Source organism: Ovis canadensis, chromosome X (assembly GCF_042477335.2).
Source record: "Ovis canadensis isolate MfBH-ARS-UI-01 breed Bighorn chromosome X, ARS-UI_OviCan_v2, whole genome shotgun sequence".
In the NCBI taxonomy this organism is placed as follows: Eukaryota; Metazoa; Chordata; class Mammalia; order Artiodactyla; family Bovidae; genus Ovis; species Ovis canadensis.
The window spans coordinates 97045592-97069718 of NC_091727.1; the positions used below are offsets into that span (position 1 = coordinate 97045592).

The 24127-nt window shown below is 43.8% G+C and overlaps 1 protein-coding gene across 11 annotated transcripts in view; it reads left to right on the top strand.

Annotated features, from left to right (window-relative positions):
* Positions 1–6114: 6114 nt before the first annotated feature.
* Positions 6115–24127, top strand: part of ATP11C (ATPase phospholipid transporting 11C) — a 173789-nt gene continuing 155776 nt past the window's right edge. For 3 of the 11 annotated variants that reach the window (XM_070290638.1, XM_070290639.1, XM_070290642.1), the window contains exons 1-2: positions 6135–6588; positions 6993–7091. In XM_070290638.1, coding sequence (XP_070146739.1) covers positions 7065–7091 — 27 coding nt within the window. In that variant the 5' untranslated portion in view covers positions 6135–6588; positions 6993–7064. Of the gene's footprint in view, positions 6589–6888; positions 7092–24127 lie in introns of those variants that run through there. The other 8 variants (XM_070290644.1, XM_070290648.1, XM_070290643.1 and 5 more) reach the window with 4 other exon arrangements.

Consider the following 24127-nt stretch of genomic DNA (forward strand, 5'->3'; position numbering starts at 1 on the left):
TCCCTTTCTTAAAAGCAACACAATATTAGATCATCCACAATCCCCTTGGACTTCTGTTCTCCATGATTACTAACCTCATTTGTCAGTACAGTATCCTCAATGTAATTAATATGGGCTATTTGGAGCACTATAACAGGGAACCCTGATCTCATCTGACAAAGTGACATTTAAGCTGAGATCTGAAAGACAAATTGCAAAGGCTATGAAAGCATTCCTGCAGAGATGGTTGCAAGTACAAAGCCTCTCAGGGGAAAAGGAACTTTGGGAATGCAAGGAATAAAAGGAGGCCAGTGGAGTGGATGGAGCTTGGTGCATCAGGGGGAGAGAAGGCTCACCAGGAGCTAGAAAGGAAAACAGAAGTTAGAGAATTCAGAGCCTTGTAGCTGAGGTCCAGGTGAGATCTGAGCCTTATCCTGAAACCAATGAGAAGCTACTGAAAAGTCATAAGCAGGGGAGTGATTTGATCTGATTTGTCTTCTAAAGATTTCTATGGTTGCAGGGTAGGGAATGAACTGGGGAGGGCCAAGAGTTAGAAAGTTACGGGTAAAACTGGTTTCAAGGAAACGTTTAAGGGCAGCTTTGTAAGAGAGAACAAAATTTCAAACGGGCAAAAGGTAGTCTTATGAGGTACTTTAGAAAGCTCAGCAGAGACCTCGGAATTTCTTCAACTTGCTGATGGCAGTGATAGGCATGCTCATATAACAGCTTCAATTTTTCCCCCTTTTTTTTTTCAGTATTAGATGGAGGAGGGGACTCCTCCTCCCGCTCCTCCTCACCCTCCTGCTGAATCCCCGAATTGCTGACCAACCAATTGATCCCAGAAGCAGTTTGCCTCCCTCCTTCCCAAGCCTGGACAGCCTCCGGTCCCCACTGGATGGTCTACCCACTTGCCATGGTGAGATTTCTGAGGGGTTGAGGCGACCGAGGGGCTTGCACAGAAATAGGGCAGCCGAATTGAAACGGTCAAGGGAGAACAGTTTCCCTTCCATTTCTGAGACAGTATGCATTAGCTCTAGTCGAGTTGAGACAGTAAAAATGACAGGAGACTGCTTCCTCTGAACTCTTGCCTACAAGGAGCCTGGGGCTTCAGCTGCAGTCAGCTGAGGCACCATGAGAGTTGGTGTTATATACCATGGGGTCCGACAGTTCAGACGGCCAGAAATTAGTTTTTGCAGTTCTGTTTATGGAACTGGCCAAATGAAAATGTTGGCTGATGGTCTGCTTTTCATAGCCATTGACAACAGCTTCCTACAACACCTGGGTTTTCTTTGGAAGCTGTGAAGGGGCACTGAAAAAGAACAAAAATAATTTCTTCTTGTCTTTAAAAAAAAAAAAAACTCACAAAGTAATCTGAATGTGTGTGAGAGTAACTCTAATTCAGGTTGCATTTGGATATGGAAAGACTACCTTGCATAAATTGCAGGTTTTGCTGAGCATATTTGATTTTTGTGGGATTGCATTTTTATAGTCAAGCAAATTAGTCCGGACCCATGAATACAGGTGTTGTGATGCAACAAACTAGGAAGATGAGGGAGAGATGGTGGAATTACAGTAACAAATAAAAATTTGACCAACAATATTTCTATATCCTGGGAGATCCTAAAGGCTTTGCCTTTAAGCTGGATAAAATGGCAATGGTATATGAGAAAATACTCACACAATGATGTGTGAGAGAACACCGAAAACCAATATCCAGTTCTCTAAAGTTTTTTAAGTTGGTCTGTTTGAATCTATAAGCTAAGTACATTTTTTCAATTTATTTAACAAATTGCATATGGAAAGATATTGCTTATCATTTACTAGTAAGCACTTGCATATCCAAATGTCTAGTAAGCACTTGCAATCAAAATGTCTAAATTCATTTTTTATTACCTATTTTACTGATAACGATGTCTCTTATTGATAAGGCTTATGCCTAGAACAATTGACAACAACCTCTTCAACCCACAAATTCCAGTCAGTATCTAGAACAGTGCCTGCCACATAGTAGGTATTCAACAAACAATAAGTGAATTAAATTACATTAGTCATTCTCAACAAAAGTAGTCAGTAAAACTTTTTCTATTTGAAAATAAATCGTTGAAATATTAGAGAGCAAAATCTTAGATCCATTTTGCCAATAAAACAAAGTATCCTAATATCTGATTGGGCTTCCCAGGTGGTTCAGTGTTAAAGAATAAGCCTGCCAATGCAGGAGACACAGGTTAGATCCCTGGGTTGGAAAGATCTCCTGGAGAAGGAGATGGCAACCTACCCCAGTATTCTTGTCCAGGAAATCCCATGGACAGAGGAGCCTGGCGGGGACTGAGGGACTAAACAACAGCAGATTAATAGACATCTAACATAAATCTTAAAAATCATTAGACGTGGCCTCAAGGGCGAGTAAATGCAAGGAACCACAATAGAGAAATAAGTGGAAATGGACGGTTTTACTTCTAGGCAACCAGAACAGTTTGGGAACCTACCTTATGTGCCTTGCATTTAAGGCAATGAGGACGGGCTACTTAGTGGCTCACACTATCAAGTGCAGACTTCCCAGGTGTTTCTGGAGCTCCTAATGGGGAATGCAAAAGCAGGAAGTCAAGAAACACCTGAAGTAACAGGCAAATTTGGCCTTGGAGTATGGAATGAAGCAGGGCAAAGGCTAATAGAGTTTTGCCAAGAGAACACACTGGTCATAGCAAACACTCTCTTCCAACAACACAACAGAAGACTCTACACATGGACATCACCAGATGGTCAACACCGAAATCAGACTGATTATATTCTTTGCAGCCAAAGATGGAGAAGCTCTATATAGTCAGCAAAAACAAGACTGAGAGCTGACTGTGGCTCAGATCATGAAGTCCTTATTGCCAAATTCAGACTTAAATTGAAGACAGTGGGGAAAACCACTAGACCATTCAGGTACGACCTAAACCAAATCCCTTATGATTATACAGTGGAAGTGAGAAATAGATTTAAGGGACTAGATCTGATAGAGTGCCTGAAGAACTATGGAATGAGGTTCGTGACACTGTACAGGAGACAGGGATCAAGACCAGCCCCATGGGAAAAAAAAATGCAAAAAAGCAAAATGGCTGCCTGAGGAGGCCTTAGAAATAGCTGTGAAAAGAAGAGAAGCCAAAAGCAAAGGAGAAAAGGAAAGATATAAGCATCTGAATGCAGAGTTCCAAAAAATAGCAAGGAGAGAAAAGAAAGCCTTCCTCAGTGATCAATGCAAAGAAATAGAGGAAAACAACAGAATGGGAAAGACTAGAGATCTCATTAAAAAAATTAGAGATACCAAGGGAACAGTTCATGCAAAGATGGGCTCGATAAAGGACAGAAATGGTAGGGACCTAACAGAAGCAGAAGATATTAAGAAGAGGTGGCAAGAATACACAGAAGAAATGTACAAAAAAGATCTTCATGACCAAGATAATCACGATGGTGTGATCACTCACCTAGAGCGACACATCCTGGAATGTGAAGTCAAGTGGGCCTTAGAAAGCATCACTAAGAACAAAGCTAGTGGAGGTGATGAAATTCCAGTTGAGCTATTTCAAATCCTGAATGATGATGCTGTGAAAGTGCTGCACTCAATATGCCAGCAAATTTGGAAAACTCAGCAGTGGCCACAGGACTGGAAAAGGTCAGTTTTCATTCCAGTCCCAAAGAAGGGCAATGCCAAAGGATGCTCAAACTACTGCACAATTGTACCATCTCACACACTAGTAAAGTAATGCTTAAAATTCTCCAAGGCAAGCTTCAGCAATACATGAACCATGAACTTCCAGATGTTCAAGCTGGTTTTAGAAAAGGCAGAGGAACCAGAGATCAAATTGCGAACATCCGCTGGATCATGGAAAAAGCAAGAGAGTTCCAGAAAAACATCTATTTCTGCGTTACTGACTGTGTGGATCACAATAAACTGTGGAAAATTCTTCAAGAGATGGGAATACCAGACCACCTGACCTGCCTCTTGAGAAACCTGTATCAGGTCAGGAAGCAACATTTAGAACTGGACATGGAACAACAGACTGGTTCCAAATAGGAAAAGGGGTACGTCAGGGCTGCAGATGGTCACCCTGCTTATTTAACTTCTATGCAGAGTATATCATGAGAAACGCTGGGCTGGAAGAAGCGCAAGCTGGAATCAAGATTGCTGGGAGAAATATCAATAACCTCAGAAATGCAGATGACACCACCCTTATGGCAGAAAGTGAAGAGGAACTAAAAAGCCTCTTGATAAAATTGAAAGAGGAGGGTGAAAAAGCTGGCTTAAAGCTGAACATTCAGAAAACGAAGATCATGGCATCTGGTCCCATCACTTCATGGGAAATCGATGGGGAAACAGTGGAAACAGGGTCAGACTTTATGTTTTTGGGCTCCAAAATCACTGCAGATGGTGATTGCAGCCATGAAATTAAAAGACACTTACTCTTTGGAAGGAAAGTTATGACCAACCTCGATAGCATATTCAAAAGCAGAGGTTACTTTGCCAGCAAAGGTCTGTCTAGTCAAGGCTATGGTTTTTCCAGTGGTCATGTATGGATGTGAAAGTTGGACTGTGAAGAAAGCTAAGCAGCGAAGAATTGATGCTTTTGAACTGTGGTGTTGGAGAAGACTCTTGATAGTCCCTTGTACTGCAAGGAGATCCAACCAGTCTGTCCTAAAGGAGACCAGTCCTGGGTGTTCTTTGGAAGGACTGATGCTAAAGCTGAAACTCCAATACTTTGGCCAGCTCATGCGAAGAGTTGACTCAGTGGAAAAGACCCTGATGTTGGGAGGGATTGGAGGCAGGAGGAGAAGGGAATGACAGAGGATGAGATGGCTGGATGGCATCACCCGCTCGATGTACATGAGTTTGAGTGAACTCCGGGAGTTGGTGATGGACAGGGAGGCCTGGGGAGCTGTGATTCATGCGGGGGGGGGGGGGTCGCAAAGAGTTGGACACGACTGAGCGACTGAACTGAACTGAATGGGTTTTAGAGTTCTCTCGGGGGCCATGCCTGCCCACACATCCTGGGCGTCTGCCCAGAGAGTGTGTTCTTTTTGTTAGATCATCTGGCACGTCCTCGCTGACCCCTCCCTCCACCCTGGACTTTGCCCATGGGGCTCCTTCTAAAGCCTTCTCACATAGCAAGGTCCAGTTTAACCTCCAGTGCTTTCGAGAAAGCTTCCCAGACCCCCTTTTGAGGTGCACCGGCGCTCTCAGCACTTGAAGCCTCTCATCTAGCAGCCAGGACTTTCTAACCTGCTGATTTTGCAGGTGGGTAGCCCCTTACCACAGTGGGGCACCCCTCCCCCCCACACACACACGCTGGGGTGGTCTTTTCAGAAGTCGCCGTATCCAGCCCCTAACACAGCCGAGTACAAAGAAAATGCCCACGAAAGATCTGTTGAAATGGACCTAAACCCGAGTGGAAAGGAGAAGTGCCCGTGCCCAGGATTAAAGGCCCTTCACGACCCCAGGGGAGGCCCACGGTGCAGCTAGCCCTGTCCCCAGCCCTTCGCTGGCAGGAGATGGTGGCGCGGCAGAGGCTCCTGTTAATCCCTCTGATCTCCTTCGACTAATTTTTCTTTACTTTTGCAGAGGAATCTACATTCTGCTCCAGCAGCCTCGGGGCACGCCGCAAAGTGCGGTGCAAACCGAGCGACGTGGGCGTTGGGATGGCCAATCTCAAGGCAATTTTAGCTTCGGCTTTCCTATGTAATGTTTAAAGTTTCGCAAACTCCAATTCTAAACTAGGAGCCGAGAGGGTAGAGCGTTTCCTGGCGAACAATTTTTCGCGTCCCAGGGAAGGTTCCAGGCATTCGTGGCTTTGCCTCGCAGATCCTTTTCACATTTCCCACCGCGGGGAATCTAAGGAGCGCTAGTGGCCTCCACTTCCAGCCCGAGCCGAGAACCGCGGTTCAGCCCTGAGATCTCAGCCGCTTCCTCCTTCAACCCTCTGGGCAAACCCAGAGCGGGCGAGTGGGGGAGCTCCCAGCCCGCGGTACTAGGTGGAATCGGGGGCATGGCGGGACTACAACTCCCAGGCTGCTGTGCGAGAAGCAAAGGGGCGGGGCGGGAGGGACGGGCTTGGGGTATAGGCGGGAGGGGTAGTTGGGGGTGGCAGGGAAATCCCGCCCCGCTGCGCAGCAGCGGCGACACAAAGCCTGACTTTACAACCTCAGAGAGAAAGTGGAAGTGAGATGGTTTAGATGGGGAGACAGGATGAGAAAAAACCTGAGGAGGGAAAGGCGCGTAGGTAGCTGAGCGAAGCGAGGGTAGTGGGGGGATCTCGGCACACGAGGAGGGGGCCTCTTATAACTAGTCCCCCGGCCCGCGCTCCGCCTGCGCTGGGGTCTCCACAGCGCCCCGCCGGTCCCGGCTCCTCACGCAAAGCCCGGCTCCGCCCCGCGGGGAGCGGGGAGCCCGGTTGCCTGGCGGGTTCGGGGCGGGCCGGCAGGCTGCACCGTGGCTCCCCGGCCCGAGTGCGGGACGGCCGGCGCAGCTGCCGCGGACCAAGGAGGGGCTGTGAGCGAAGCGGAGCGGCGGACGTATTAGGGCCGGGGCAGGGTAGGCTGCGGCTCCCGCACGAGCCGGGGAGTAGTGTCGAGGTGAGGCGCGGGGCGCCTCGGGAGGGTCCCCCGTGGCCGCGAGCGGGGCGGGCGCACGCGGGCTGACCGCGGAGAAGCAGGCGGTGGCTCCGCGGCAGGGTAGAGTGTAGACAGCGGGGTGCCGAACCCGCCGCTGGTGGAGAGCTCTGGGCGTCCCCCTCCCGCAGGAGGAGCCTAGCGCTCCTCCGCCATCCCTCCCCCGCGCTTTCGGCTCGCTATCTCCGCGGGCTGCTGCGGGAGAGGCGGGGCCGCCGCCCCCGGCGCGGGGCGGGGCGGGGCGGGGCGGGGGGGGCGGTGAGTGAGGTGGGGCGGGGGCCGAGGGGGGCGGGGGGAGTTCGGAGGGCCGGCGGTTGGCGGGGCCGCGAGCCTCGCCGACCGTTTCGCGCCGCCGGCCCACGCCGCAGTGTCGTGTGTGGACGGCACCTTCTCAGACAGCCCAATAGAGTCCAGCTCGGCGCCCGGCAGCCTTCGACGCGATGTTCCGCCGGAGCTTTAATCGTTTTGTAAGTACACTCGCTTCGGCTCCCCGCGTGTCGGTTCGCTTGCTCGCCAGCCCCTTCGCCCGGTCTCTCAGAACAGTTTCCTGAGGGGAAGACTGCGTCTCTGGGAGACACCAGCAGCGCCCGCTCTTACATTTTCACTGAAACGACGCTGCCCGGGGCGGTCGGGGTGGGGAGTCAGATAGGGCTCTCGGAGCACCCCGCCATTCCACCCCGACCCCGGCCCATTTATCCGGAGCTTCCCTGGGCTGTTCCTAACAAACTGCCGCGGACGGCGCGGGGGCGCCCTCCGAGCTGGATGGTGGGGGACCCCCCGGGGGGACCGACCCAAGGGTCCCTCGGTGTGCCAGTTACTCGAAGATGGCGTTTTATTATCAGGGAGGTTGCTTTCTTTTGTTTCCTCTGCCATGAGCACATGGAGGTAAACCTAGACCTGTCACCGTGGTCCAAAAAAGCCCTGGGGGCTGAGGGGTGGGAGGCTGGGGCCGGGCTCAGCCGGCTGCTCGCCCGAGGCCGCGCAAACTTTGGAGACCCAGCCTGAGCCTCTCACCTTGAGGGTTTAATAAAAGCGAGGGCGATCGTCGGGGTGGGCTGAGTCGAGGTGGAGACGCGAGGAGGCGGCACCGCCGCTACCAAGCGAGCGCCGGGGCTGAAGCCTCGCCGAGCACCGAACGGCCCAGACCTTGACCCGGGGGAGGAGGCGAGCTGCGGCTGGACGCCTCCGTCCACGTCGACTCCCCCTCCCCGATCCCCAGAAAAGGGAATTTTATTGCCGAGGAGTTTGGCACCCGGAAAACCGATTACTGACTTTCTTGAGTAACCTGTTCACTCCTAGAGTGTACGTGAAGAATGGAGTGAAACCGGGACCATCTACTTCTATGCTGCTATTAGTAGCAACTTCCTTAATTGCAAGATGAGGTGGCGGGAATAGGATTTTATTTCTGCCAGTAATGTGAAAGGAAGGATTCGTCAGTAAATGTGGATTTTTCTGGCCTTAGGAGAAATGGTTGAGTGCTGTGCGCGCCTACCAACCCCCCTTACAAGATCTGTTTAAGAACTTGTCGGTTTGGCTGTTTTCCTGCGATTATTCGTAATCGAAGCATTGCTAGCATTTTTCACGCTTTGGATGAATTTGCTCTCATTTTTTCTGCATTTGAAACTTTCACAAATGTACCCTGGCTAAACGAAGTAATTGTACGTCCCCTTCTAGGCTATTATTATCACAAGAGTGCTGTTAATGTTTTTCTAAAGGTTTACCTCACCAGAAGCATGTCTTATGAAATTGGAGCAGGTTTACCTGTGGCACAGCAATAGAGGTTGTTCCTATCAGGATTTTGAAATCCGTAGGAATTGGCTTGTACTGTATGTTTTGCTAAAGCAAGTGACTAAAATTGGTTTCTCACATTTAGCCTGAGAAGGTAAAAGAGCATTGTGCTTCATAGTTCTATTTCATGTAGATTCTTGTGATCCTGAGTGTTGTTTGGGGGTGTTAGAAAAGGAAAGGTGACAAAGAGGACTAATTGTAATATTTGGGAAGAGGATAATCTTTTCACATGGCATTCTTATACTGGAAAACAACTGGACTGTGGTTCGTAATATATTCGTTAGCTCAACATTGAGATGATGACTCCCCCCCCCCCTTTTTAAGGATTTAAAGATTTGAAACCAAACAACCAGTCTAAAAGTATCAGTCTAAAAGCCCCCTTCATCTTTCTTTTGCTCAGAGTGGTCTGCGTTGTTTGAGTCTAGTAAGGAAGCAGTGCTGGCCGGGGAAGGCAGGGCATGCAGTAGAATTTGCAGCAGTTGTTGAGGTGCCAGCCTGCAGGTTTTGAGGCTAGTACCTTGCATCCCCGTCCAAGATCTCTGCGGAGAATATGCTCACACTGAAAGGAGCTTTGACCTCATTGTTTCTGCTGGAATACTGGACTGCTCGCATTTTCCTGAGCAACCATGACTCTGGTTAAGTCTCCAGAATTTCTACCAGTGCAGTGAACTGAAAGCTTCTCAGGAGTTGTATCTGAGCCCTAGGCCTAGGGCAAGGAATTAATCTGCAAACCCTTGGACGGAATGTGAAATATACTATCAAATACTTACTGCTAAAGAATGACTTTGAAATAGTTGGGGGGGGGCGGTTTTTAGCTCCCGTAGTCAGTAAGCAAAATGCTGTCCTCATCTTTTCCTTGGTAGAGACTGAGTGGCACTCCCATTTACATCACTAGAAGGATACAACTAAAGATTTAGGTTCGTCCTTCACTTTTCACTTCCCTGCATTGGAGAGAGAAATGGCAACCCACTCTAGTGTTTTTGCCTGGAGAATCCCAGGGACTGGAGAGCCTGGTGGGCTGCCGTCTATGGGGTCGCACAGAGTTGGACACGACTGAAGTGACTTAGTTTAGCTTGCCTTGCACAGTAATATAGATGTAGTCTAAGTTGTGTGCTTTTATATTTTGGAGATGGGGCTATGAATTCCTTTCAGAATTAAGTGTTTTTCTTGTGTACCCGTGTACATCTGAAATTTACTTTGAATGTAATATAAATTCCAGTGATGTTGATTGTAGTTCTTGGTCACAAAACTAGATACTACATGTTAGGAAAGGGCTTTACATTTTAAGGGCTTCCCTTGTGGTTCAGCTGGTAAAGAATTGGCCCGCAGTGCAGGAGACCTGGGTTCAATCCCTGGGTTGGGAAGATTCCCTGGAGAAGGGAAAGGCTACCCAGTATTCTGGCCTGGAGAATTCCATAGACTGTATAGTCCATGGGGTTGCAAAGAGTCAGACACGACTGAGCGACTTTCAGTTAGATTTTAAACCTAACATGGGAAGTAGTATCATCTTTTACAGCTCAGTAGAGAAGGCAATGGCAACCCACTCCAGTACTCTTGCCTGGAAAATCCCATGGATGGAGGAGCCTGGTGGGCTGCCGTCTATGGGGTTGCACAGAGTCAGACACGACTGAAGCAACTTAGCAGCAGCAGCAGCAGTGTTTGCCAAATCGTTTTAAAAATGCCATTTATTTCTCCAGGCCCAGGTTCTCCAGTTTTGAAAGAGAAAGTTCTTTCAGTTCAGTTCAGTAGCTCAGTCGTGTCTGACTCTTTGCGACACCATGAATTGCAGCACACCAGGCCTCCCTGTCCATCACCAACTCCTGGAGTTCACTCAAACTCACGTCCATCGAGTTCGTGATGCCATCCAGCCATCTCATCCTCTGTCGTCCCCTTTTCCTCCTGCCCCCAATCCCTCCCATCAGAGTCTTTTCCAATGAGTCAGCTCTTTTCATGAGGTGCCCAAAGTACTGGAGTTTCAGCTTTAGCATCATTCCTTCCAAGGAACACCCAGGGCTGATCTCCTTTAGAATGGACTGGTTGGATCTCCTTGCAGTCCAAGGGACTCTCAAGAGTCTTCTCCAACACCACAGTTCAAAAGCATCAATTCTCTGGTACTCAGGTTTCTTCACAGTCCAACTCTCACATCCATACATGACCACTGGAAAAACCATAGCCTTGACTAGACAGACCTTTGTTGGCAAAGTAATGTCTCTGCTTTTGAATATGCTGTCTAGGTTGGTCATAACTTTCCTTCCAAGGAGTAAGCGTCTTTTAATTTCATGGCTGCAGTTACCGTCTGCAGTGATTTCGGAGCCCAGAAACGTAAAGTCGGACACTGTTTCCCCATCGATTTCCCATAAAGTGATGGGACCTGATGCCATGATCTTAGTTTTCTGAATGTTGAGTTTTAAGCCAACTTTTTCACTCTCTTCTTTCACTTTCATCAAGAGGCTTTTTAGTTCCTCTTCACTTTCTGCCATAAGAGAAAGTTCTTTAGCTTGAGCTAAAAGAAATAGTGATTCATTGTATTTTTTAAAGACATGGCCTTGATGTCTTTGCCATTAAGAAATTGTCTTGTGTCCTTTCTGATGAATTATGACTTTCCTTCTGACAATTTTGTGGTAGAAAGAAATTGGTGGATTTGGTGTAGGATTTTCGGATTTAGATATGTAGGAGATGTCTTAAAAGATTTAAGAGTTGGATGTCTGAGAGTATAATAAAAACTATATAGCCTATTCCCAGTCAACATCTCTAGTCTCCATAAATAAAATAAATAATGGTAGTTTTTTTTGTACAATTTACTTTCCATTAAAAGAATGTTTAATTGGAAGTCTGGACTAATTGAAACTTAAGTGTCAGGGACTTTTATTCTATCTTTTACTCTTCGTGACTTTCATAGTGATTACAGTAGCATTTTCACATGAGTTGAAAGGTTTAATGAGAATCTAAACAACAAGAATTAACCCCATTTGGCTTACACACTTATTTCATGCTAACAAGACTTTACTTGATAAAATAATTCAGGGGACTTGGCCAGGTGGATGCTATTTAACTAGCCTGTCAGAGAATGATATGAAACAGGTGTGAATTTCTAGATCATTGACATAAAAGCTTAAGTTTCAAGTTGAAATATTGGAAAAAAAAAAACTCTCTCTGATTCTATTAGCTCTCAAACTGTTTTGTCTCCATAAAGCATGCAGCGTATAGTAATATCATCACATAGAAAATGTTGTATCTGTCGAAGACACCCAGGACTGGAAAGAAGTTGACTGCATAAGGTATTTTAAGGAAAATTCAAAATAAGATAAAAAAAATATTCAAAATAATGAAATAGGTAGTTAATGTATTTCTTTGAGTCTGATCTCTGGTGGCCTTTACCTGCAGTGGCTTGAAGCAGGATTTCCGTTTTGGGCCAGAGATTGAAGGCAGGTAGCAGCAATCCTGGCCACTAGACCTCCAGGGCCAGTGGCCTGTGACAAGACCCTGGCCCTTTGGCTTTGTAGAAATGAATTGCCACAGAGAGATGGAAAGTAGTGAAATAAGTAAAGTGTTTATTAGGAGGAAAAAGTGTACGTGTGGATAGACATACATGGGTGGGCTCAGAGAGTTGTGCCCTTGTGGTAGTTTGAGTCACTTTCATGGGGTATTTCTTCCGGGTTTCCTTTGCCTCATAATCTTGCTCTGCCTGGCTCTGAGTCTGCAGTTTGGTTTATCTCAGGATCTTCCCATGTGTACACCCACTTCTTTTAGCCAAGATGGAGTCTAGTGAAGAGGCCTCTGGGTAGGTTGACATTGCCTACTATGGGGTGCATCCCCTCTTGACATCCAAGGAGGCTCTCTGTGCCTGTGTAGTCGGGAAGGCCTCCTTGACCTCAAGAATGAGGAATGTGTGGTCTGTCTCTTATCTGGGCAGCTCCTCTGCTCTGGCTTTTATCTTTGTCTTGGAGTATCTGTCCACAGGGGACAAACTCCAGCTGCTCAGCTTGGGGCCCATCTGTCTGCTGCCTCAAATCCAAGGCAAGACCAATTTAGTGAAGCAATCAATATATGGAGACAGTGAATAAAATTCAGGTAATTTGGGGGTCTTTTTGTAGTAAGGTTTTTTGTTTTCTCTTTGAATTAATATTATCAGAGTAATTATATTTTTTTTCTTGTTTCACTTTACTAAAATCCTCAGCCTGACATTGCTGAGCAAGGAAAATATTGATGAGTTTTATTATGTGTAGAAATTTATCTGAATGTATGTAGTGCAGTATTTTTGCATTTACACCAACATTACAAATGGCCTGTTCATCTTTGCTCCTACCAGGTAGTTCATACATGGCTGGATTTTTAAAAAATTAATTATTTATTGGCTGCACTGGGCATCAGTTGTGGCCCCTGGGATCCAGTTCCCAGACTAGGGATCAAACCTGGGCTCCCTGCTTTGGGAGCTTAAAGTCCCAGCCAGAGGACCACCCAGGAAGTCGCCATGGCTGGGTTTAACAGGTGAATTTGCCCCTATTAAAAGCAAACTTTTATTATCGTATTGTAATTTCTTTGAGGGCAGGGGTTCCTTTTCCCTGCATAAAGAACTTCCCCCACCAGGGATCAAATCCACACCTCCTACAGTGGAACCGCAGTCTTAACCACTGGACACCAGGTAAGCCCCTGTCATTTCCTTTTAATTTCTGTGGCACTTTACATTAGTTTTTCTCCACTGGGAGAGAATCAACTCCTAATGCCCTAGAGAATCTGTTTTATGTTATACTTATCTCCTGTGCATGCATCTGTAGATGAGGAATTCCAGTTGAAAAAGGCTGCCCTAGATGTTGAAAGCTGCTGGGGGCAGGGACAGTTGGCACAGTGCCTGGTGCATAGTAGGTGTTTGATAAATATTTGAATGAAAAATTTTTATGTTTCACATAAATAATAGCTTCTGCTTATAGTGATATTTATGAAATTCTTATGAAAAAATGGTTAAAAATGAGGAGTTCTAGTTAACTGGGTGTGATACACCCAATCAGCAAGGTTTGGAGAGCTTCCAGATTGATTTATAATAACAAATATATATGTGTATTTGGTCTTCGCCTGTTTCTGGCCCAGAGCTCCTAAAACCCTTGGCATTTCCGACTTTGAGAGCAATAAAGGTGTTTTTTTAATAATGTTAATGAGGTGAATTGGGAAAGCATCTCTGGTTGGCGGCTGGTCACCAGGGAAACCAACCCTTTTATTAGAGGCTTGGAACTTTCAGTTCCAAACCCCTGATTTCTGTGGATTGGAGAGGGCCTGGTGATTGAGTCACCAGTGACCAATGGGTTAGTCAATCATGCCTATTAATGAAGCCTGTATAAACCACCCCCCCCCCCTCAAAAAACAGGGTTTGGAGAGCTTCCAGGTTGGAGATTTGTGAAGAGCAGGCCGTGCTCCTAGAGAGCACAGAAGCTCCGTGCCATTTCCCCATTCCTTGCCCTATGCATTTCCTCCATTTGGCTGATCCTTGTATAATAAACCAGTGATCTAGGAAGTAAAATGATTCTCTGAGTTCTGTAAGCCACTCTAGCAAATTAATGAAACCAAAGACGGAGATTATGGGAACCTCTGATTTATAGTCAGTCAGTCAGAAGTACTGGTAACAACCTGGACTTGAGGCTGGTGTCTGAAACCCAGGGTGGAGGTTGTTGGGAAGCCCAGTTTGTAGTCAGTTGGTCAGAAACAGCTGATAACCTGGACCTGCTGCTGGTGTATGAAGTGGCTGGCTGGGGGAGTCTTGTGGGACTGAGTGCCTAACCTGGGGTATCTGATGCTACCTCTATTCAGAGATAAGTTGAATTATGGGACACTCAGGTTATGTCTGAGAATTGCTTGTTGGTGTGGGGACACCCCTCCATATTGGAACTGTGATCAGAACCTAAACATTGGTGTGTACTGATTACCAATTTTTAAACTATTAGAATAAATATATCTAACGACAAAGCTATACTGACCATAGTATAATCTCTTAGATGATTACACCATTTTATGATTTTGCAGGGCGTTATTTCATTCAACAAATATTCACTGAACATCTGTTATGTACTGGGCACTATAGTAGGCCCTGGGACACATTGGTGAGCAAGACAAACTCCCTCTCTTCATGAGCGTTAATGGTCATTATGTACACGGCTATAGATTTAGAGGATGTGGTGACTGCTCTATAACACATTTGTGACAAACCATGCAACTTGCTTTTTTATAAATAAGTTACTATTATATACTTGTTTGTCTTTCTACCAGAAATAGAGTGAACAATTTCGATTATTTTCTGGTTGTTTGGATTTCAGATAAAAAGGGATTTGTTGCATTTGATACCTTCAATATGACCTAGACATGGCAAAGGGCTCTTTTGCAAATAGATGTTAGTCTGATTCTCTGTAAAGTGGGACACCTATTTAGGAATGAATCACTACTACTTGAAGTAAATATTAGATAACCTGAAAACAAGTTTTGTCTTTTTTTAAAATCCTGATCTGGGTTTTACTGATTCAGCAACATGAAACTTGGGATGTCTTCTGAACACCTATAAGGGTTTACTGTTTGCTTCTTCTGTTTATGATTCTTGTGCATAATTCAGCCTTTTAGTGGGTGATACTGAGTGCCTATAAATCAGGTAGTTTCCAGTGCTCTTAATGAGCTTTTAGCAGAAGTGAGATTTGAGCAGGTAAAGCTGGCCAATTTCATATTGATACAACTATCCAGGTGAGCTTGTTTCCTCATGTAGGCTGCCAGTTGACCAGCGACTGCAGTGGGTTCTGAAAGGTAAAGTACAGCCAGTGACCCCTGTGCTGTGCTTAGTCACTCAGTCATGTCCGACTCTTTGTGACCCCATGGACTGTAGCCCAGGCTCTTCTTTCCATGGGGATTCTCCAGGCAAGAATACTGGAGTGGGTTGCCATGCCCTCCTCCAGGGGATCTTCCCAACCCAGAAATCCATCCAGGGTCTCCTGCATTGCAGGCAGATTCTTTACCATCTGAGCTACTAGTGACCCCTAGAGAACCATAATTAACATCCCTGCCTCTGGATGATGTGCAGAGAACTAGCTCATGAGTGAATTCAAATACTGGTTTGTTGAGTGATGGGAAAAAATCATTAAGGTTGACTGCTTGTCTAACATGGTATGAGTTCTCCCAAAGAGGTGGAAGCATGGGACACAAATGAAAAACACTTTTTTCCCCCTCAAGGTGGTGGAGTTCCTATACATCTGTAGTCCTTTATATGGAATAATCTTTTGCATCTCGAATTCTTCAGATTGGAAGGAATTTTCTGGTTGGGCAGAGTGAGGTTCTAGGCTTCCATAAGTGAAGTAGGTGCTGTTTTCAAGTTTGTTTACATTCACTTAACACTAACCTTCCTGGCCTAGGATAAGGGTAGATCAGTGGTGACTGTAAAACAAACATTAGCACGACTGCAGCATATGTTAACACTACTGCAGTTTAGTGATGAATGAGTACTCAGCACTGCAGATATGGGCGTGGGGTGCCCTGTGCCAGTACATTGGCAGGCAGCCCCACACTTACTGCAATGTGTGGAGGGATTGCTGGTTTGGCTGACTTACTGATTATTTGAGGTTTATAGATAATATTGGACTGTGGATATCCAGATTCGGGAGGTTAATATGTATTTGTGAAATACAGATTGTCATCAATTTTTTGCCCTATATTTATTTAATAAAATATGGGAGGATTGGTGAAGATTACCCTGTTCAAGCAGATACCGTGTACTTTTTTTAGACTCCTCCATTATATGTTGTCATAAAGTAGTGTGGCTGTATTTTTCTAGTCTCTTTTTCCTGTAGATATTGAAAAAATCAGCAGTTTTCTTGATAATGATTGTGCCTTTAGCAGAGCATCAAGTAAACAGTAGATGCTCAATAAATACTTTCTGAATTGATAGCATAGTCTGAGTCAGTAATAGAAGTTGAACAATGACCAGCTACTGAGAAGCTTATGCGTTTCAGACTGGGCTTGAGTGCATGGCACTAAAAATAACATCCTTTCAGTTACAAAATACTACACTATATTTATTCTAAATGAGAAAAAAATTATACTTTCCTACCCACTTAAAAAGGAAAAGCTTTAGCATTTACTTGACGCTAGTTTCTTGATCAGCGAAAAAGATTATCTTTAGTGCCTTCCCCTTTGTTGGCCAGTCACAGAAAACTATAACCCATATCCTGTTCTCAACTTCTAAAATTATAAGCAAATCCGTATTCTTTTTGTTAAATCCTATGCATAAGCTTATATTTTTTTGTTGCCACCAGCACATCAAATCTTTTTGAAAACCAAAGCTACAGAATTCACTCTCCCAAGAGCATTATTTGGATTCCAGATTCCACTTGGTATTTGGTGCTGGGTGGATACCTGCAGTGAGAAGGCAGAGCAACCAGAGGAATTGTGGAGTTTGAGGGAAGCAGTTTTGTTGAGAAAAGAGCCTTAACCTTGTTTAAAAGGGTTAGTGCAAGTCCTGGTTTTGCCATTTACATCCTAGCTTGGGAATTCGGCACTGTAGTTCCTGTACATCAAAGTGTTACCCGAAGTATGGTCCTTAGACTACCTGCAGAAGAATCATCTGGGAATCTTATTAGAAATAGAAACTCTTGAGCCTCAAACCTACTGAATCCAAGTCTCAGGTGATAGGTGCCAGGAAACTGCATTTTTAGCAGGCACTCCAAGTAGTTCCTCAGTTCAAAAAAATTGGAGAACATCCATATTCAATAACCTGGAGAAGGGAACGGCTACCCACTCCAGTATTCTGGCCTGGAGAATTTAATGGACTGTATAGTCCATGGGGTTGCAAAGAGTCAGACACGACTGAGTGACTTTCACACACATATTTGATAAACGCTGAAATGTTTATTTTCTGTGTACACTCTGTTCCTGTTTCTGAAGTCTCCTTTCTTCACCTATAGAATGAACATCACACCTACTTGGCATGATTGTTGAAGTTTGGTAAGCTATTCAGCACATACCAATTGTGCCAGAGGTCCCCAGAACCACGCCCAGGTTCGATGGCTTACTGGCCAAACTCAGAAGACTCAGCATAATAGTTGTCCTCACAGCTCTAATTTATTATAGAGAAAGGCTCCAAAGCAAAGTCAGCAAAGGGAAAAGGCTCAAGAGGCCATGTCTGCAGGAACCCAGGCACAGCTCCCAACAGTCCTCTCCCAGTGGAGTCACACAGGTTGTGCTTAATTCCTCCCAGCAATGTGTTGTCTCCAAAGGGAGCCTCTTAGAGACTCAGTGCCCAGAGTTTTTATTGGGAGCTGGTCACATAGACGCACACCCTCTGCCTGGTACATGCAGAATTTCAGACTTCCAGAAGGAAAACAGGTATTTAGCATAAACCATAACGTTATGCCAACACAGCGAGCTATTCTTACCACTTAGGATGGTGGGAACCTTCCCCACGTCCAATTCCCCAGACACCATCTGTGTCTATACCAACCTTGTAAGCAGACACTTTTAAGAATAGAAGTCAGACCTGCTCTGTTAACTTTTTCACTGTTAGGAAATACTGGTATTTTTCAGAGAAGGGAAATGACTGACCCTGGGTCATTAAGCTAATGAAGCAGCAGAACTGAGTCGGTCTGAAACTCCCAGCAATCATCACCTTGTTCTCATTGCTGTACACATCGTGCTTCTGGATGATAGGTCATTGCTTTGCAGATCGTTGAATGTATTCACTGTCGCTTGCAGCAGAAGAGCAGCCTGCCGGTGATAAATTGATGCACCCAGTGGGGGAGCCAGGAAGTATTGATGTTTCTGCCAGTTTAGCGTCAACACTTGCTGGTTTCCTCTCTGGAGCATCACTAAATTCGTGGATTTTCAGTTTTTCTGACTTTTGTCACTGCCCCAACTCCTCCATGTACCATCCATTTACCCATAGTCCCAGCCAACACTCATTAGCATCATTACTTCATCCCATTCTGTGATGGTTAGCTGTTAGCTTATAGGCAGCCAATTTTAAAAATCCTTTTGGATAACACAGGTCCAAAGAGCAGGCATAGTGAAGAGTTTTTGGTCAAGGATAATTATATAGGAAAGGCTGTCAAAAGGAAGACTAAATTCTTGGGCTAATGAATGAATTTTATGGAAATATTTATAAGTAGTACTTTACTGCAGGATTTTTGAGTTCTGTGATCATGGAAAACCTCAGTGATATCTCTGGTTATTCTTAGTTTCAATCTTTTTTTTTTAATCTGTTATCAAAAAAGAAAATTAATAATTCAGTTATGATTTGGGGCAAAGAATAAATTAGGAAATCATACTGGAAGATGCAGTAATCCTGCAGCTCAATGGGGAGCAGAAGCCAGGAGGGAGCTGTCACAAATAAGTAACAGCTGGGTAGAGCAGATTATGTAAGTTACACCTGTAGTGTAAGGAGTGGGGATGTTCTTGAAGCTTCACAATTAATGTAGCTTGCAATAATATAGATTAAGGGGTCTATAATGTAGTGCACAGTTTACTTTTGGCTTCTTTTCTGAAAACATCCATATGAACCAAAAGCTTCCTTTGAACACCCGTGCCCTACTGTAGAGGTATATAAGGCACAGCCTTGCTCTCCAGTAGGTTGCAGTCTATTAGAGACAGAAGACCACGCATAAGAGCAACCTCCCCAGGCAGCAGGTAATCAGTGCTATCCTCCTTAAGGTACACACAGGAAGTGCTGCCGGCGTTTAGACTAGTGCGCCAACTCCCTTGGCAACAGTGCCAGTAGACACTCTTCTGAAATTCATTATTCCAGTGATGGTGGTGCTCAGTCTTCTGATTTGATACAGGAACTGGGATGGAATAAGCATTTGGGGTAGTATTTCATGACCCTGCTTGATAATAACATTATATGACTGGTTATTTGGTTTTCCTGCTTATGTAATAAGTGCACACTTACAGAAATTTTTACTACATGGGGACAATATGGTAGTTTATTATCTTAAGTACTGTTGGTCATTTTAAAAAGCTGAGGAGCCAGCATTTGTCCAGGAGCACCTTATAGTAATACTTCTGTTTCACTGTCATTAAATAGCATAGCTCTCTCTCTCTCTCTCTTTCTTTTTTTTTTAATTTAGCTGCACCAGGCTGTAGTTGCAGCATGATCAGGGATGAAACCTGAGCCCCCTGCATTGGGAACTTGGAGTATCAGCCACTGGACCACCAGGGAAGTCCCAACATGGTTCTTAATAGACATTCAGATCTGACCTTCATTGTATCTTTGTTGTTGTTTAGTCACTAAGTCGTGTCCGACTCTTCTATGACTCCATGGACTGTAGCCCACCAGGCTCCTCTGTCCATGGGATTTCCCAGGCAAGAATACTGGAGTGGGTTGCCATTTCCTTCTCCAGGGCATCTTTCTGACCTTCATTGTACCTTACCAGAACATGAATTGCATCTTATTCCCACATAGTTCATCACCACAGGCTGTTGATGCTACTTGTGCTTTATCATCACGACTGCCACTCTAGTCCAGGTCATCAGCATCTCTTTCACATTTGTTCCTCCTCCAGTCTTCCCTCTTTCAACAGATGGCACCATCTTCTACCTAGTAGCTCAAGCTAGAAACCTAGCAGTCATCCTTAATAACGCCTTTCCCTTTATCTCCTACATCTGTTCTCAGCAAATCCAATAGGTTCTAATTCAGAAAGAGTTCTCAAATCCATCCTCTTCTCTACTTTGCCATCCCTACCACCATCCAAGTCCAAGCTACCACTATCACTTATCTGGATCATTGCAGTAGATGATCTCATCTCCTACTGCACTCTCCAATCCACCTTCCACACAGCATCAAAGGGATCTTTCACAGATGTGTATTTGAAAGCCTTCAGTGACTTTCCAGTACTCTCTAGATAAAGACCTGACCAGTATCAGGTGTGATTGACTTATTTCATTTAGCATGTTTTCAAGGTTTATTTGTATTGTAGCATGTATCAGTAGTTTATTCCTTTTTATGACTCAATAATATTCCACTGAATAGATATACCACATTTTGTTTATCCATTTGTCAGCTAATGGGCATTTGGATTGTTTATATTTTTTTGCTGTTATGAATAATAATTCTGCTTTGGACATTTTTGTATATGTTTTTTATGTGGACACATTTTCATTTCTGTTGGCTGTGTACCTAGATTTGGAATTGCTGGGTTAAATATTTAATTCTATGTTTAACATTTTGAGGAACTGCCAAACGTTTCCACCGCTCTTCTGTATTTATTACTTTAAAAAATTCTGTTAAAAGACATAGATAAAATGTATCCTAAACTTTTTAAAGTACATAGTTCAGTTGGGCTTCCCTTGTGGCTCAGCTGGTAAAGAATCTGCCTGCAGTGTGGGAGACCTGGGTTCAATCCCTGGGTTGGGAAGATCCCCTGGAGAAGAGAAAGGCTACCCAGTCCAGTATTTTGGCCTGGAAAATTCCATGGACTCCATGGGGTCACAAAGAGTCTGACATGACTGAGTGACTTTCACCTTCTTTTTTCATAGTTCAGTAGTGTTGAGTATATTCACATTGTTGTTCAACAGATCTGCAGAACTTTTTCATCTTACACAGCTGAAACTCTCTACCCATTAAACAGCAACACCTCATTTCCCATTCCTTACTCCCCGCATCCCCTAGTAACTACCACTGTACTTTCTGTTTTTAGGAATTTGACTGTTTTAGATATCTCATATAAATGAAGTCCTACCATATTTTTCTTTTCTTTTTTTTAACCGTATTTTTCTTATTGTGGCCTCATATAAATGGAGTCCTACATAGTTTTCTTATTTATTTCACTTAGCATAATAGCCGCAAGATTCATCCATGCTGTAGCATGTGACATGATTTTCTTCCTTTTTAAGGCTGAATGATACTCTGTTTATGTATTGCATTTTGTTTATCCAACCATCTATTGATGGACATTTGGGTTGCTTCCATTTCTTGACAATTGTGAATATTGCTGCTATTAACAAAAGTGTGCAGATAATCACTTTGAGATCCTGATTTCAAGATCTCATTCTTTTGGGTATATATGCAAAAGTAGGATTGTTGAATCTTATGGTGATTTTGTGTTTAATTTTTGAGATGCATCTGTACTGTTTTCCATAGTAGCTGTACCATTTTACATACCCATCATTGCAGAAGGCTGCCAGTTTCTCCACATCCTCACCAACACTTTTTTTCCCCCCTTAGGAGAGGGTGATGTTTGGTAGGAGCCATCCTGATGGTTGTTTATATGGTTTAGATTTGCATTTCTCTGATGATTAGTGACATTGAGCATCTTTTCATACTTTTGGCCATTTGTATATCATCTTTGGAGAAATGTCTATTCATGTGTTTGCATATTTTTTATCAGATAATTTTTTGTTATCCAGTTGTAGGAGTTCTTTATATCTTAGATCTTAACCCTTTATCAGATATATGCTTTCTGTATATTTTCTTCCATTCAGTGGTTTGTTTCCCTTTTTATATTTTTGATTGTTTCCTTTGATGCATAGAAGTTTTTTAATTTGATGAAGTCCCGTTTGTCTGTTTTTGCATTTGTTGCCTATGCTCTTTTAGTGTCATCTCCAAGAAAGCATTGCCAAATCCAATGTCATGAAGCTTCTCCCCTATGTTTTCTTCTAGGATTTTGTTTTTGTTTTTGTTTTTGTTTTAGGGCTTACATTTAGATCTTTAATCCATTTTGAGTTGACTTTTGTATTTGGTGTAAGGTAAAGGTCCAGCTTCATTCTTATGCATGTAGATATCCAGTTTTCCCAGTGCCATTTGTTGAAAAGGCTGTGGATTTTAGGATGAATTTTTCTATTACTGCAAAAAGTCATCTTCACTTTTTACCTTCCGTCTGTCAAAGGACGTAAGTATATACTATTTCCCTTGTCTGGTAAACCTCTCTCTTTTAGTCAGTTCCTGAACTTTTACTCATCTCTCAGGGCTTGTCTTAATCTCACATCCCCAGGGAAGCTGTCCCTAATCCTTCCCACAGACTATGGCAGGTTCCCAGGTTCTCATAGTACTATGAACTTTTCTTCTCTACTCTTTATCACAGTTGACTTTACATTTGCATATTATATTTGTTTGCTAACCTATATAGTATCAAGCTTCCCTCTATCTAGTAAATTTCATGAAAGTAAGAATTGTGACCATTTTTGGTGGTGGTGGTGGTGGTTTAGTCGCTAAATCGTAGCCTGCCCAGTTCCTCTATTCATGGGATTCTCCAGGCGAGAATCCTGGAGTGGGTTGCCATTTCCATCTCCAGTGACTATTTTTGCTTATTGCTATATCGCTAATGTTTCAGTGCCTGACATGTAGTAATATGCTCAATAAAAATTGAATGAATAAATGAAATTTGATTACTATCTGTATTTTTAATCTTATTTCCCATTTATAATCATAGAGTTTGAAAGCTTGTCTGAGAGGTAAAATTGTCCAGTCTTTAGACATCAGTGTTGTGTTCATTTAAAAAAGAAGCATTACTCATATTTTAGAAATGACTTCATTTCCTCTAGAATGCTGTGTTTTAAATATATACAATAGAATATCTGTTTTTCACTATAATATAATGTATTTAATGTTCTCTGATGTACTTAATGAAAAACTTTATGAGCATCACTGTTGTATACACATTTTCAACATTCACTTTGTTGAAGTTTGCTCAGTTCATCTCAGTTGCGTCTGACTCTTTGTGACCCCATGGACCACAGCACGCCAGGCCTCCCTGTCCTTCACCAACTCCCAGAGCTTGCTCAAACTCATGTCCATTGAGTTGATGATGCCATCCAACCATCTCATCCTCTGTCGTCCCCTTCTCCTCCTGCCTTCAATCTTTCCCAGCATCAGGGTCTTTTCCAAGGAGTCAGTTCTTCGCATCAGGTGGCCAGAGTATTGGAGTTTCAGCTTCAGCATCAGTCTTCCCAATGAAGATTTAGGACTGATTTCCTTTAGGATGGACTGGTGTGATCTCCTTGAAATCTAAGGGACTCTCAAGAGTCTTCTCTAACACTACAGTTCAAAAGCATCAATTCTTTGGCGCTCAGCTTTCTTTATAGTCCAACTCTCACATCCATACATGACCACTGGAAAAACCACAGCTTTGACTAGATGGACCTTGTTGGCAAAGTAATGTCTCTGCTGTTTAATATGCTGTCTAGGTTGGTCATAGCTTTCTTACAAGGAGAAAGTGTCTTTTAATTTCATGGTTTGCAGTTACCATCTGCAGTGATTTTGGAGCCCCCCAAAATAAAGTCTCTTACTGTTTCCCTTGTTTCCCCATCTATTTGCCATGAAGTGATGGGACCAGATGCCATGATCTTAGTTTTCTGAATGTTGAGTTTTAAGCCAGCTTAAAGTTCACAGAAGTTGAAGTTTGCTACTATACTTCAAACATACTGACTTCGAGAATCCTGTTCTGGTCTATTGGTTAGGACTCAGCACTTTCACGGCCGGGGCCTGGATTTGATCCCTGGTCAGGGAACTGAGATCCCACAAGTCGCATGCTATGGTCATAATAATAATAAATACAAAAAAGTACTCACTCACTGTAAATAAGAAATATCATATTTATTGATTAAAATATTTCTTTCATTTTTGTCTTTTTGATAATTTTTTAATCTAGCTGTTTCACAAATATTTGTTTTTTAAATTTCAAAAATAGTTATATTGAAGAGTAAGTACTTTTAATGTTACTGTCTTTAGTGAATTTATTGCAGTTTTGTGAGTACCAGTCAG